Source organism: Zootoca vivipara, chromosome 8 (assembly GCF_965207765.1).
Source record: "Zootoca vivipara chromosome 8, rZooViv2.hap1.1, whole genome shotgun sequence".
NCBI classification, from domain to species: Eukaryota; Metazoa; Chordata; class Lepidosauria; order Squamata; family Lacertidae; genus Zootoca; species Zootoca vivipara.
Window position 1 is genome coordinate 39,003,814 of NC_142591.1, and position 16,629 is coordinate 39,020,442.

The 16,629-nt window shown below is 43.4% G+C and overlaps 1 protein-coding gene across 1 annotated transcript; it reads right to left on the reverse strand.

Annotated features, from left to right (window-relative positions):
* Positions 1–2,161: 2,161 nt before the first annotated feature.
* CIDEA (cell death inducing DFFA like effector a) lies at positions 2,162–16,050 on the reverse strand. Its single transcript, XM_035126051.3, has 5 exons — positions 15,980–16,050; positions 10,922–11,078; positions 8,418–8,564; positions 4,962–5,146; positions 2,162–2,744 (listed from the first exon to the last, which is right to left on the reverse strand). The coding sequence occupies exons 1-5, from the start codon at positions 16,021–16,023 to the stop codon at positions 2,618–2,620; spliced, it is 660 nt and encodes a 219-aa protein (XP_034981942.1). The 5' UTR covers positions 16,024–16,050; the 3' UTR covers positions 2,162–2,617.
* Between the last annotated feature and the right edge of the window lie 579 nt (positions 16,051–16,629).

Below are 16,629 nucleotides of genomic sequence, written 5' to 3' on the forward strand. Positions count from 1 at the left end.
CCCGAGAAGCATGTTGGGATGAGCATGTGCTCAACACAGCCTTGTACTCAATTCAAAGCCTGTAGAACAGGGCAGTCCAACACACATACGGCTCCTAAGGCCTCTGGGTAAACCTCTCACAGTGTCCTAGAGTCTTCGCCTCCTTCTCAAAGCCTAGTTTGTTGTTTCCCAGTTTTGGCATGAAGCTGGGAGGGAGGGCTCTAGGACTCTGCCAGAGCCTTGCACCTCTTTCCCAAAGCCTGATACATCACTTATATGGCTTTGGAAAAGCAGCATGAGGGTGGGGAGGGCTTTAAGTTTTGCCCTCGCTCCCCTTCTCTGCTGGAAAAGGCAGTGTGTGGCCCACAGGTTCCATGTTAAAGTACTTTACTGGCCCACTTGATATGGAAAGTTGGACCGCCCTGTTGTGGAAGCATCTGATACCGTCATTTTGTACCTGGTTGGAATAACTCTAGATTGTAGCAAAAATCAAAATGCTTCTTTCTGCCAAGTCTGAAGTTGACCCACCCCATCAGACAATGATAAACACTAGTTTTATAAAAATGCTGCACTTGATGAGGCAGGAAAACTGTTTATTCAGTTACTAGTACACCCTGGGTCAACAACTAGATTTGTGAAAGGAACACCAGCATGGGCAAGGATGGTGAATCAGGCTTCACCTGCAACCCACAAAATGGACTTTGTAATTTCTACACACAATTGTTTCTTCCACATACTTTTTTCAATTTAGATGAAGAATAAGGGGTGGGGTGGGCAGGGCAGTTGTATTTAGCCTTAGGAATTTAAGCCTGTTTACCATTCGGTGGAACAATAGCAAGTCATACTTGGCCCCAAAACATGGTCTGAATGCACATGGTGAAATAGTCTTGCTGAAGTTAAGTAGGTCCATACCTGGGCAGAGCCTTGATGGAAACTTGAATTCCATGGATAGGTGTGGCACAAAATCATGACTAAAACATGTATTGTGTCTAGCTGGTTGTATTTTTTTTAAAAAAAAATCACGTTGTGCACCAAGCCAGTTCCTTTGGAAAGGTAGTATAAAAACACAATTAATATTAACTACTACCAAATGTCTTTGTAATAGTGACATTTTATAAAGTCCCAGGCTTCATAATCCAGGGCATATTGTCCAACAGCAGCCATAAATATTTGTCTCCCAGTGCCATGGCGACATATTAAGATTCATTTCTACATCTGCTAACATAGCAATCATCATACTTTTCCTTGGTGCAAGGTGTGAGAGAGGTCCAAGATGGGGATGCAGAAAGGAATAATAGCAGCTGACCTCCCCCAACGTAAATGCCTCCCCTAAACCACTGCTTTATTTTGATGCTCTTTATTTCCCCTGTCTGATTGAATAGAGGAAGAAGGCACCTGGTGCTTTTCTTTCAGCTGTAAAATTCCCCATTCCCCATATACAGAATTGACTTCATATCTGGCAAAGCAGTTCAAAGAAGAAAGTACAGTCATACCTCGATTTAAGTATGCTTCAGTTTGAGTGCTTTCAGTTTAAGTACTCCACGGACCATCTTGAACGGATTAATCCACTTTCCATTACTTTCAATGGGAAAGTTAGCTTCAGGTTAAGTACGCTTCAGGTTAAGTACTCCACGGACCCGTCTGGAACAGATTAATCCACTTTCCATTACTTTCAATGGGAAAGTTACGCTTCAGGTTAAGTACTTCCCGGACCGTCTGGAACAGATTAATCCACTTTCCATTACTTTCAATGGGAAAGTTCGCTTCCGGTTAAGTACGCTTCAGGTTAAGTACAGACTCCTGGAACCAATTGTGTACTTAAACCGAGGTACCACTGTAGTACAGTAATTAAAAGTCTCAGTATTGAACTAAATCCCAAACAATGTTTAACCTGTTAAAAGCAGGTCAGTCTTTAAATTTGCCAACAATGATGGTGACAAGAGAAGCACTTGAACTATTAACATAAGGTTGTGAGGAAATTTCTGAAAGCTTCATATTTTAGTGAGTGTGTTGTGTTGACCTCAGTCTGTCTCAGAAGACAATGGAGGAGTGAGCCTTTGGGGTGAAGTCAAACTATTGGAAGGTTACAGCACCTGTTGTGGCTGCAAGACACCGATACAGGAGAGACATGTTTTGTTGCAGCAGTGACAGTGAGATGGTATTGAGAAATGGCACAACAATGTAGTTTTGAAATACTGAAGCTTGGAAATTTATTTATAAGAAAAACAGTTTTAAGTGGTAGGCGAGATTAATATTAAACTTCTGCAAACAGTCACCACCTCCAATCAGAATTTGCTACATGGCTGTTTATATGCTAATTAACAGACACATCTCAGTTGATAAGTCACCAAATGCCTGCTTCCCATTCACACAACTCTTCATTTTTGAAGCTTATGGCACAGTAATTTCTATGAAACACTTCTTCCACTGCATTAAAAAGATTCCAATCATATTTACACTTATGACATCATTATCTTAATGAAAAACCTGTACATGAAAAAAGCTAGTTTAGTTAAACTTTTGGTCATTAGAGTGCAGTTTGACCATTTAATGTGTTAAGTTATAAATATATTTAAGTTAAAAATGCTTAAGTATCAGCTGCAGAACCAGCAATAAAATGCTCTTATGCTGGTGTTAGTTAGCGCTTTCCATTTGTAAGCCGATCTTCTTCATAGTCACCCATTAACTGTAGCACATATGTTCCAGTGTAAAGAAGGACATGTCCTGTAACTTGTGCAATATGTGACAGATATCGAAGCATCATCCTTAAAAAAAGAAACACATTAAGCTTAGACATAAATTCAAATTTTGCACAAAAGGAGAAAACACATTACTACTTTTGTCCATATACAATTTACACCAGCACAGGCTCTGCACTTTTTCTGAAGTTGCACTTTTCCTGAAACAGCGAATTTAGCTTAAGGATTTTCCTGGATCCAGCTTTGTTGCTAGAAGACCAAGTGGTAGCACAGAATACTTCTGGGCAGGGATAGCCTAGCCAGTTAGCCAAATGGAAGGTTATCAGAGCATGGCGGAGGGCAGTGACATTATATGTGGAGCTGCTTTTGAAGATGGTTTAGAAGCTGCAATTAGTGTAGAATGTTTGGCAGCATTCACTTCCAAGTCCAATTCAAAGAGCTGGATGCTAACTTTTAAAGCTCTAAATTGTTTGGGCCCAGCTACCTGTAGAAAACAGACTCCCATGTCAACCTGCCCACATTCAAAGATCTGTTGATATCCTGCACCGTCAGGTGGTCAGCAAAAAAGAGACTTTTCAACTGGAGCATCCCAGTTATGGAATGCCCAATCTCACGTGACACTGACATTGTTATTTTAGCTGCTGGTAACAATCTTTAATTATCCAGGTATTTTAAAGATTGTTAACAATATGTTTTAGTGTTGCTCTAGCCCAGGCATAGGCAAATTTCGGCCCTCCAGATGTTTGGGACTACAATTACCAACATCCCTATCTAACAGGGCCAGTGGTCAGGGATGATGGGAATTGTAGCCCAAACATCTGGAGGGCCGGAGTTTGCCTGTGCCTGCTCTAGCCATTTTATATGAAACTTCTATGCCAATTTATTATATTGCTTTCTTTTCATGCTATTGCGAAAGGTTCTGAAATTCTTATGTTGAAATATCAAGCTGAAGTTCCTTTTTGGTTTTTGCTGCCATTCTAAGTATATTTACTTTGCAATTAAGTTTAACCTGAAAGTCAGAAAGGCTCGTACTTTCCTACAGGGGACTGCTAGAATTTATTCTAATATATATTCACTTGCTTCCTCATGCTACAGCAAGCATTAAGATATAATGGATCAGATCAGTAGCCTACCTTAACAGACCCAAAGCTGTTGTTTCTGGATATTATCCCACTATCGCAACTTTAATAACTTCTAAAAATATGTCAGTGCTTGCTATATCTGCAGGAGTCCTTCTGCATTTGTAACTCCCACATTTTTATAGGGAATTCCTTATCATTGCACTCTAGTACTTGTTTCAGAAATTTTAGGCACTACCACCACCTAGTGTTTCTGAGAGTCTGAGACATCAAGAACCCTCAGGTCATTTCATAAGCTTGCCAATTCCTTGAACATTCAACTTGCTCATGCCTTTATTTAGCAGCTCACCATGTATCTAGGGAATCAGGTGTAGCTTGCTTAGCCTCCATTGTACAACACATTAAGATATTTGAACAGACAGCAGAGTTATCAATAATTTTTTTCTCTATTTGAATTTATTATAACCTTTATATTCATAATTATTTATTATATTGAACTTATTATAGCCTTTATCAGAGCAGCATTTATACTGGCTACTTCAAGGATCTGCACTTGGACCAGTGATTCTTATCTTGCTCATAAGTGGACGGCAGTAGAGAGTGAGCAGTTAGGTGGCAAATTTTGTCAAGCAAGCTATTCATGGTGGGGCAGATGAATATCAAATCCCAAAACAGGTGTATGGACATTAAAGTGGCAAATGTGGTTCAAAGTGTAAAGTGATAGACACTGGGACAACTCTCACTCCACACAATTTCTTGTAATGTAACTCATTGCCATGTTTCCCTTTACTTGTGCTCTTTGCCTGTCCTAGAACCCAGGTGCTTTGTTTAAGATGTGGGAAAGAAGGCTTTGTTTTGTCAATGAATGGGGACAACAGTCATTGCTTTTTTATCCCAGAATCCTAGCTTGATAAACAGTGGCACCTGGGAGGAAATTGCACACATGCAATCTCCACCTTGCACTCAAATCTCCATGATGGTCTCATTACCACAACACTGACCCCAACTTTTGTTGATTTCCCCCTCACCCTAAGAGTCACTGCTTTGTTTAACATTTTGTCCAATGAAGGATTCCAGAGGGGTTGAAAGCTTGCCACATGTCAGACTTTTGGGTTGGTCCTAATAAGGGAGTTATTCAGCTGTGGACTTTTGGGTGTAATTTCACCTATGCATGGTTGAGTCTGAACTAGAGGCACACACTTACCTCAGTACAGCCTTTGCTCCCATGCATTGGATATCATATGACACAGAATAGATTTCATAAAAGGTAGCTTTGATATTTAGGCAGCCAATGAAGTCCTTAGGGTTCACTTTGTACAAATCCAAGGTGATATTTGCCACCCCCATTTTCTTTGGCTGCTGTACTGATGCAAAGCAGGGTCTTGGCCCCTAATTCAGAGGAAAGAAAAACAAGTGTGTGAAATATTTCTGCTCACAACACCTATATACACCCAAGAGCCCTGTAGGATTTTAAAAAAACTAGTAACTTTTTTTGGAATATTTCATTTGTTGAATATAAGAACAACATAAAAAACAACATAATTAACTTATTATTGAGAACAGAAATTAATCAATAGCCTTTGAACTATTGTTTGACCACCAAAATGGGTTTCAAATCATGCTCTTGAGTCCCTTTTAAGTTTACAATTACCAGAATACGGTACAGGTTGTTTGAAAAATGTGGGAACAGTTTGGGAAATATTTTTCTCACCACCACCTAGTTAAAGGCTTAGAGAGACACTGGAGAATAATCTTAGTATCCAGATTTAACACAAGTGATATAATGTCAGATATAACATTTATTGTTTCGGGATTTCTACTGAAACAAATCAGTAGAAGCAAATCAGAGGAGCAAGGTTCAGGCGATAGCATTCTCTATCTCACTAGTCATCATAGCTGCCAAGTCTCCCGTTTTTAGCGGGAAACCCCCGTATTTAAATCTGTTTCCCGCTGGCAGCCCGGATGGTAAAATATCCCTTAAATCTCCCGGATTTACGCAGCTCCTCTCCCTGAACCTTCCCCTCCCTCTTCCCCAGAAGCAGCCGCTTGCAAAGGCACCATCTTCCCCAGCCAAGCAGCCTCCTCCTTTGCCCTGCCTCCGCATGCGTTTCTGCATCTACTGCAGGGACGTCGGACAGGTCGATCGGGATCGACTCAATGCCTAGGAGGTTCCAGTCGATCGTGGTCTCCTTTTCCTTTGCTTTTGCCTAAGAGGCAAGAGCACCTGGCCCCTCCCCCTCTCCCCTCCCTGCATTTTCTCCTGATCTCTGGAAGGGAAGATGGAGTTTTTGCTGTGAGGCAGGTTGCTTTCACAGCAATCTTTTGGTGAGCGACTAATCCCCTTCCCCCTTAAATTTCCCCAGAACACCCCCAAAAGGGAGCTAACTTTCCTCTCTGAACCCCAATAAAACAGGGCTTAAAATGGGGGACTCCCTCTCTCTAAAAAAGCTAAACAGCTTTGACCCTAAAAACGGGGCTCTCTTTCCCCCCCCCAAAAAAGGGGGGAGAGTTTTAAAATCACTGCCAGATTTTAATGTTGAAAGTAGATCGCAGTGCTTATCTTGCATCTTTTTCCTCCCTGTGCAGTGCTGTATATTGTGCACATAAAAAGATATTGTGTGTGTGTGTGTTGGGGTGATTTGCGCATCCACCCTTTTGTATGTGCCATCATGTTCTTAGTGTGTGTTATGTGTGGTTGCTTTTGCCTACCGTTTAGACAGCCGCCCCTTTTAAGCCTCTGCATTGGCAAAATTCTGTTGCTGAATAATAGTAATAATAATAATAATAAAGCAGGCGTTTTAACTCTCTCAAAGTCATTGTAGTTTTTTTAATCATGGGGGGGGCAATGTTTTGGTTACAGGTGCTATAGGGAAGAGTGATAAGCTTATTGATATGCGTAAACTGCTACTTTCCAAACCGTGATCGATAAGCGTTTAAATCACGGTTATTTCCCCAAAAGCAGCGTTGTTAGAAATGTACTTTGTGTACAGCCCAGAGACTTTAAAATAGAAAACTGGGAACCAGAAGCCTTGAGCTAGTTTGTTGGCTTGGGGGGAGGGGTCCTAGCTCTATTAAAACCTGTGGCAAAATTCCCATTTGACCTCCTTGGGGGGCAGAATTTCATCTGTTTCAGTTTGGCCTTGGGAGAAAAAGCAGAGTGGAATCTTCCTTTTCCTTGTGGTGAGAGAGGGGTCAGCAACCTTTTTCAGCAGGGGGCCGGTCCACCATCCCTCAGACCATGTGGTGGGCCGGACTATATATTTTTTTTGGGGGGGGGGAAATGAACAAATTTCTATGCCCCACAAGTAACTCAGAGATGCATTTTAAATAAAAGCACACATTCTACTCATGTAAAAAGTGGGGACACTGAAGAAAGACTGGTCCAGACCTTTGGAGTCAATGCTAGATCAAGTTGTGTGGAGGGAATATTAAAGCTGCCATCTGATACGCATTTATTTGGGGGAAAGCCCATGCAAATGCAGTGGGATTTACTTCTGAGTAAACATGGTTAGGATCAGATTGCAGATTGCCTGTTTCTGGCTTGCCTCAAGGCAGGGTGACCAATAGATTTGAGGGTCCTGATTAAACCAAGAAATAATATGTATCAGTTAGACATTGGTTGCCCAGCAAAATGAACAAATACAGCATAGCACAATTAATAACAGGCCAGCACCTTGAGTGCCAGACAAATTCCACTTAAGCAGTTCAACCTTAGGCTTGATGAGAAGAGGGTGTACTTTCTATAAAGGCTTTTGTGTACAGACATAGACACACACACACATCCTAAATCCCCTTCGGAGTGGTTGACCAATCATGGGCAGAGCCGGCACTGGAAGTCGCTTCTGCGCATGTCCAGACATGCGCAGAAACGACTTCCGGTGCCGCGCCGCTGGGATCCCTTATTTTTCAATGGGAGACTTGGCAGCTATGCTAGTCATCCATGGAGGTAGTGCTGCCTTTGTCCTCTGTTTTATGCCCTCCAGCTACCTAACCTCTGTTCAGTTATTAAATTTATGGTTTTACTTCTTGGGGTGGTGTGGGGGAATACAGAGTATATGTGGAAAAAACGTAATTCTACCAGCTAATCGGCATGACTGTTTACTCCCCATCTCATGGAGAAACACTGTTTTATCCTGTAACTGCCACCCTCTGCTCTGGATGCTTACTTCCAAGTAAACACACATTCAGAGTGAGAGTTCTACTTTGTTCAACACGATGTGTTTTCAAAGAAGCATACCTAGTTTTATTACAATAGGCTTCACGGGCGTGACCTATCTATTAATGCTTACATCAGTATGGAGATGGAAACAATTCTGCCTTTTGTAACTAAGCAGACACAATACCAACAACTGAATTCAAGCTGGCAATTAAAAGGTAGAAGAAGTCTGTTCCCAATTATTCCTTTGCGTCAACAAGTTGGCACTTTTGGAATCTGGCGCCTGAATCTGCTTTGCTCCCGTGGGACCTGGAGTCTCCCATGCCTGACATCAGGCATGGGAAAGAGAGGGGTAGTCTGCCCAAAACTTCCTGGTGGGGCAATCTCCAAGGTTTGGTGGGTGTAATTAGGCCTGTAATTAGAAAGACTGAAGAAGTTTTGTTTAAACTCAAAGCAAACAGTTTATTATTTTCTGTAATAAACTATTTTCAGAACAACACTTACTGGCTTCCATTTCTGTCCTCTCTCTAGAACCATGAAATGTGTGTTGTCTCCCAGGGATTGGAAGAAGTCTTCTGTATCCACCACTGTGCCATCTTCCTCCAGAACTAGTGTTATCAGCCCAGCAGTAATCATTAAGGTATCTAAGGTCTAAAATACAGAGAGGAGAGCAAAACCTAGTTCCAAATCCCTTACTGGTTTAGGGCAATCCTAGTTTACTTACCCCCTACTGAAGCAAGGCAGCTCACAGGCGTGAATGTCTATTACTCAGAAACTGTACCATCAAGTTATTTGCATGCACCATTCTGCATAGATTAAGCTGTCATAGATTGAGCTAACATGAGCCCAACTGCTTTTGAATGGAGAAAGTTATGGAGGAGAATCAGAGCTGTGTGCATAGCCCCAATTTATGAAGCCCTGTGTTCACATGGTGTTCAAGCCTCCTCCAAAATGTGCTTATTTTTATCACTGGAAAGTCAATGCTTAGGATCAAAACTAGGCATGGAATTCATTATATAGGTGCAACAGAAAATAAACACACACACATATATAAACAGCAGTACTGGCTGTGTGTGTGTGTGTGTGTGTGTGTGTGTGTGTGCATGCAAGAGCACCCTCCCCTTGCTATTTTCAATCAGAAGGAAAGCCCCCATCAGTGACAATGGAGGCCTTCTTTCTAAAACAAATTACTTTGAGAGATTTGGTGGATGTGGAGAGTTAAATTCCTCCCTGTGGCTGCTATTTACATTTTTAAAAAGTGAATATTGATCACATTCACAATGTCGCATCTAGCTTAGCCCTGCAGATTAGAACTCAAATCGAAAATAGATTTTTAAGAAATTCTGCTGCCAGGAGAAGGCATTATTAGTGTGACTTGCAGAAGCAGCCTAGATTCCTACAGCTACAAAGCAAGCCCTTTATTATCCAAATCACCTTAACTACTTTACATTTCGATTCCATTCCCACTCCCATCCTCGGTACTGCACACAGGATTCTAAGATGGTCTTCCATCCATGCGGCATTCCAGTGCTGATACAGTCAAACTTCGGTTCCTGAACAGCTCCCATTTTTTAATGCTTCAGATCCCAAATGCCAAAAACCCAGAAGTAAATGCTTAAGTTTTCAAACGCTTTTTGGAAGCCGAACGGCCGACGCAGCTTCCGCTTGAGTGCAGGAAGCTCTTGCAACCAATCAGAAGCCACGCCTCGGCTGTCGAATGTTTCGGAAGCCGAACGGGCTTCCAGAATGGATTAAATTCGACAACCAAGCTTTGACTGTATGAGGTAGCAATTGGTGCTGTGACTGGTTCCAGGCACAACCCAAAGCCATCTACCCAGCCTCCTAATCTAGTCTAAGTAGGACAGCTGCAATCCACTCTACACCTCTGCATTCTACAAGTCAGGTTAATGGTAGTTTGTGAGGATAATTCCTACAGTTCTGCTCTACTTGTTCAGTTAAGAGATGCATTTTCCATATAAACTTTATCACAATTTTTGAATCCATTAAAAAGTAAAAAAGGGGAAAGGGGACATGGGTTAAGAACATGATATTACAGTGTTGTTTAATACAAGTATACTGCACTGCCAACTTAAGTTGCGCAAGGAAAGCTGGCCAAATATTTACAAATTTCTCTTCTTGGTGCTCATGGCAATATAAATCGCCTCCGGAGATAAGGAGAGGGAATTCAAAGCGCTGATCACTGTTGCATGGAAGGCATGCATGTGTAACCAGTGCTCATGGTCCAATGGTAAACTACAAATAGTGCAAATGTAGTTCAGCAAAACATAGGCATCTTTGAAACACAGTGATTAATTACATTACAAAGGCCTCACCCCAAAGGGGGCTTACAACGGGGCAGCTCCACATCACATGCAGGGACAGGCAGCATGGTGCAATGGTCAGAGTGCTGGACATGGACCTGGGAAACCTGGGTGAAACTCCCCAGTCAGCTATGAAGCTCACTGGGTGACCTTCAGACCAATTCACTGTGGATAAAGGACCCAATTGCTGTCCTGCTTCTCCTAACACTCAGGGACTGAGAGAACTTGTGGAGGAGCCTTGGGGATATGCAATAAGGTGTTGGATTTTTGTTGGATGAGATGCATCTTCAGGTTCAAGGGAGAACTTTTCTCTAGACTAGAGTGCTATGGATCACTGGCTTAGTTAATTGGAATGGAAAAGGTATCTCAAGTATCCAATACAGCTATTACTGGAGCTAAGACAAACACGTAGGACCAGACTTCTCCAAGAAGTTAACATCCCTGCTAGATCCAGGACTTCACAGTAGCCTTCACCAACCTGGTGCCTTTTATGTCCTAGCTGGGACTGATGGAGGTTGCAGTCCACAGCATCTTGAGGGCACCAGGTTGGCAAAGGCTGCTCTAGAGTTGTAGCAGAGAATGTTCCTATCACCTGTGTGTATGTGGAGCAAGAATTTTTGAACACATGGCTGAGATAATGAGGTCCAGGCATGATAATCAGGCTTGTGCTTTTGACAGGAGGCATACCTTGCTAATAAGCTCCTCTAGGGTGCTTGCAATAACTCCTCTCCGACTGCTTCTGTCATGGTTACAAACACGGAAGGGCCGAGCTACAGCTGGAAGAGGCGGAAACAGGGTCTGTCTTGTTACTGACCCTAGAGATGCTCCCACTGACACCAGAGATCTAGAACAGAAAGCAGTTTGGGTTTTTTTGTTTTGTTTAATGCACATTGTATGGTTTCAGTTTTAAGAGCAAGGAAATCATTTTTAGTACACAGTAGCACTACGGGTATAATTCAAGTCAGCCTACAGCCTAGATGCAGAACAATTAATGCATTGCTAAATATTTACCTTCTTCCAGGCTAGAAAAAGAGATACTGTATTAAGCACTTGGGGGAAGGGGCATTTTGATCCAACAGTGATTGTTTTGATCTGTAGATGTAACTATGAGCTATATAGTGTCATCCCCACAGTGTCCAGTAAAACACATTTGACTATCTTTGCAGCTGGTCAGAATAGTGTGTGTTTGCTATGTGGGCCCCTAAACATGGTCTAATTTACTGTTTCCAATATTAGCATTGCATCTTTAGAAGACAGACTAGTAACTGGAGTCTTTGCTAGAAGGGCCATCTGCTGTATGGAGCAAATAAATGATTGTTAGTGCCTAATTTCACTTCTTGCATGTATCTCATGATAAGCATATTAATTCCTGCTTCCTGTTCCAGTTATTGATGCATAAGAGAGCCCATCCTCTTAACTAAGGAATGTTATATTCACACTTGACTATCAAAAAGCATTTGACAATGTCTACCAGACCACGTCTAAAACACTTGGGCTAAACAATTCCATAAACTATAATTACAAAGGTTAAGCAGCTGTGGTTAAAAATACAACACACTACTGATAGTTCTAGCTTGTTATTAATGGAAACAGTAGAAACTCAGCACAACATTTAAAAAGATGGTTAGAATGGAAAAGTTTTCAGAACCCAGTTAAAGATAAAGGATCCGGTCCACAGTTTCCTCAGGAGGAATTATCAAAGGTGTGAGGCCACCACTGAGAAGGCCCTGTGTCTACTGCTTGCCATTTTAATTATCTTGGGTTAATGCTGACACATTACATGACTGATAGAACTACAAGCGAGGCACTCAAACTATATCCTTGTTCTTCCTATGTGTGGCAATTATTCTGTCCGTGATGTTTCTTCCTATCATTATAAAATGTTATGTCTATCTTTTCCCGGTTATTGATGTTCTCCATCATGTGTTGGGTGTAGCCGATATCCCATTGTTGTTTCAGAAAGTTATCCATTGCTCCATCCCATGTTTCGTTGTTTTGAAACTTTAACATTTTATGAAAAAATCACTCTATCCCAATAAATAACCTGTTTTCACCATTTTCCCTTTCAGCTTGAGAAGAAGAGTGGTCTGTCTAACTGCAGATGACTCAGTAATGAAACTTAACAGTTCCTTGGCAAGTTCGCAGACTTCTTTCATCCTTCCTTCCCAAGATAAATTTTAAGGCCTGGCCAGGCTTGCATGCATTTAGGCAATCCTTCAAATCACCTAGACCCAAAGGTTTAGGGCTTTGAAGGTCTACACCAGTACTCATTGGGCCCAGAAACATATTGGCTGCTAATATGTAGAATACAGGTTTGCCCAAACACCTAACCCTCATCAGACACCCTGACATTCTGTACAGTTCCAAGCCATTTTTCAAGATTGCCTAACAAAGTATATGTTAAATAGTCTAGTTTGATTTTAACCAGCACATGTGACTTGAGACAAAATATGCTTCCTAAAGAAAGGGTCGTAGCTGACAGCATAAGCTGGTAAAAGGCACTCCTAGCCACGAACATCACCTGTGCTTCCATAGAGAGCACTCAATCCAAGAGGACCCCCTGCACAAAGCAAAAACACTGCAGCCGACAATTAGTATGGCAGTGGCTAGTCCTTTATACTGTTCAGCCATATCACTTTCTACAGGCTGTCTATCAAAGTCTCACTTCAGATTTATAAGCATTTAGCCAGTCACCTTGATTGCCAATGGATACTTTTGCAGGATCTTACTTCATCTCACTGTATACCTGTATCCAAACACTTTGCTTAGGCAACCTGAAACAAGGTTAATTACAACTGAAAGATCCATATTGGATGATAGGTTAGGACATGACCTTTAAATTAGGTTATTTGTGACTCAACCATTGTCCCAGCACAGCATTAGGAGTGTCTCCTTAATGCCATGATTGCCCTATATTTAATTCTGTAATTTGGCTATAGCAGATCAATTTTTAAGATTACCTAATGCTTTTGTTTTTAAAAAAATAAGAGCCATGCCCTCACTTAAGCAACAGCACTGTGTTGTTGGATATGCAGCCTACTCATATAAGCTTACTTAGAAACAATACCAACTTGGTTCAATCAGGTCAAAGATTGCAGTCCTATAAAACAATACTCTGCCAAGAATCCATGTTAGTCTGCAGTTGCCAACAGACATGCCATAAGTTTTGCTTAGGCAGACCTTTCCCTTGAGATGGTTATATTTCTGTTCTGTGTTCAGAAGTTTCACATTTATAGAGCACAACTCCAAGAACTTGGATATTTATCCAAGGCTTGCACAAGGGTCACTGTGGCTCAAGCTATACATGGTATCTAGATTTAAATTATTCTTGGAACCGATCCCTGTGACATTTGTCTCCAGAAAGGCTCTCTTTTCCCCACTGACAGGTCTTAAGTAAAAAGTAATTTTACGAACACATTAAAGGATTAACTGTGGCAAAAGCTCTCCGTGGAGAAATGCTAAACAGATGTCACCACCACAGATTAAATAAAGCCCATATGGCACCCCAGCCCAACTTGTAACTTGCATTTTTCAAGCAAAGGTACAGCACCGGGGGGGGGGGGGATCACTTCTGCTGACTTTGCTTGCAAGACGCGGCTTTCTTTCTCCTTTTGGAAAATGAAAAAGAAAACAGCACAGGTCACTGGCATCATCTTGTGTTGAAGACTGTAGGGGCCCACACAATGTAACGCAGACAATGTGCAATGTCACACACACTATGTGCAGGCATGTGCATGTGATGCCACATGCACAATGCGCAATGTTGTATCGTGTTTTTGGAGAAGGAGCCGGGGCAGAGTCAGATGCAGTGGTCAATGGCAGGCAGCAGCTCCTCCTCTCTCATGGACCAGGAGGAAAAGCCAGAGGCAGAGCGGGGTCTGGCGGTGCCCACTGACTTGAGGGGGTGGTGGCTCCCTCAAATATATTATTGTGGGGGCCAAAGCCCCCACAGACACCTGGGGTTGGCACCAATGATATAGGCAGTGCATCCAGTCTTAATGTGCTTGGCAAAAACGCTCTTTGAATCAGCCTCCTTCAAGGGGCGCTTTGCCACTTTAAGACACCATGTTAAAGCACTTGCCTTTTCAAGTCTCCTTTTTTAAGCCTCCAACATTGGGTTAAAAGACTTGCAAAGGAGACTTTGGGAAGACTTGCAAAGCTGTGCAAGGGATTTTGACAAGCAGGAACCATGTTGCACCATAATGACATCATGCAATTGACATGCAAATGGTTATATTTGGCCTGTGAGGCTGATCTGAACAAGGATCTATCCCAATGAGCAAATAAGCTTCCCCCAACAGCTGCTTTACGAGACACCTGCTTTGCTGACAATATACAAACCATCTGAAACAAGCCAGCTATGCTTTAGAAATGCACAAGCTGGTTAACTCCCAAATTGTGTGATGGGGCACACTAGCATGTGGTGCAGGAGAGCAGTTAGTGTGCTGTGAAAGTTACTCAAGAGAGAATGTGAAGTTGACCTGCAACAATTCAACAGGTTCCAAGAGGCATTTCAGAGGGTGAAGCTTCTTTATCCAAAAGATAGTTTATTTCAAATGTACTGTACTAGTAGTCAGAGGCAAGAGACATCTCAAGGCAAAGAACCCTATTTAAATAAAAGAGAAGAGAGCTAGACCTGTGGCTTTGCAAGCACCTGCGGCTTAAAACTCAACAAGGCCATTGCCACCCCCATTGTATAATGCTGCTATAAACACCATAGAGGGGGCGGGGATGTATTCGCCTGATGCACTTTCCCTGACTTCATTTCCTCACTTCTCCTGAGGCTGTCATCTGCACATGCTCAAAGGATGTCTCAAATGCACACACCTCTGCTTAAACACAGCTTATGATTTCAGATTAGATGGAAGCTGTCGAAAATGCATCAGACAGGAGTACAGGATGAACTGTGGCTCTAACATCATGCATGCTCGGCTTCAAGCATCCAGCCGTGGGAGGGAGAAAAAGGTGAAGGGCATCCACCTATGGGAGCCTAACAAAAGGTGTGACCTGAGTTTAGACCACAGGCAGGGAGGCCCGTCTGTTTTATCTTGCCGTGTAGCAAGTCACGTCGTTCTATGAGTAAAGGCCACTACGTCGGAAGCTGCTTCCACAAACCCCACAAGCTGAGGTCACACAGCTCCGCCGCCCTTGCTTTCAAGTTATTTTAGCAAGCCTCCAGTCCATTCAACCGGTGGCTAGATGATCTTGGAAGGCGGCGGCTACTTCCAAGCAACCAATTTAAGATAGTCTTGTTCTTTCGAGGAAAACACAACAGCGTGTGAGCGACTGGGAGGTGCGGATCCTGCGACGCCGACCTCCCGCCCTGCCCGGCCAAGACACAAAGAAAACCCGCCTGGATTTAAAGAGGAGCGCCACCTAGTCCGGATTTGAGCGCTGGACAAAGAAGACACAGCAGGTGGCGGAGCCAGATGGCAGCCGGAGACCAGGGGTGCTGCTCGGGTCAGGAGTTCAGGAGACCGATCCTGCCCATTCCCAGGAAGCAAAGCGAGCAAGCGAGCAACAGGGGCAAGCAAGCAGGCGCTGATACCCCAGCTCCCGAAAACGTAAAGGAGATTAGATAGATAGATAGATAGATAGATAGATAGATAGATAGATAGATTAGATACGGTAGATGGATGCAACTGCATGTGTGCATATCGGGCAACAAGCGCCCAAGGAAGGTCGCCGCGGGACTTACTCCCAAGTAAACGTGCCCGGGTAGCAGGCGCCTGGGCGATCACTCACCGGAAAAAAACCGCTGCGAAATCGCGCGCGCACACCACCGCCATCCCTCTACCTTCGCCTTCCTTCTCAGCGAGCAACGCCGTCTGCGCCCCCTCCCGCCGCGGCCCTCTTATGAGCCATGGGGCTCCAGGGAGGTGTCTCTCTTCGCAGTCCCGCCCCCGACGGGCGGAGGCGCGCAGCGAAACCGCCCCTTCGGGAGGGAGGCAATTTAGGCAAGGGCCTGTGCGCTTGGCCGCCGGCGCGGCGGAAGGTGCAGCCCGCAAAGCGCGGGCGGGTTGCCTGGGTGTGTGCAGGGGGCGACAAGAACCTCCACCCTCTACCTCCGTGGTAACGTGTGACAGTGAGGAGGCGGCTTAGCACACACTGCCCCAGCTAGCCTGCAACTCCCGCAGAGTTGCTTCTGAATAAAGGTGCATAGGGTTGCACAATAAGGCGGTACACAGTGAACGCCCCAATAAATTCCCTTGTGGATTAGTGAATATAGGATTGGAGCCAGAGAGAGATGAGACCTCTCTTAGCGAAAGAGTAGGGGCAGATGTCAGCAGCCTGAGGCCTAGATCAGCAGGCAGAGGAGCCAGCACCGAAGGGTCATTGTCCCTTTGTCCCCAGCATAATAGTTGAGGGGTCTGGACTGGCCAAAAGTTGATGGA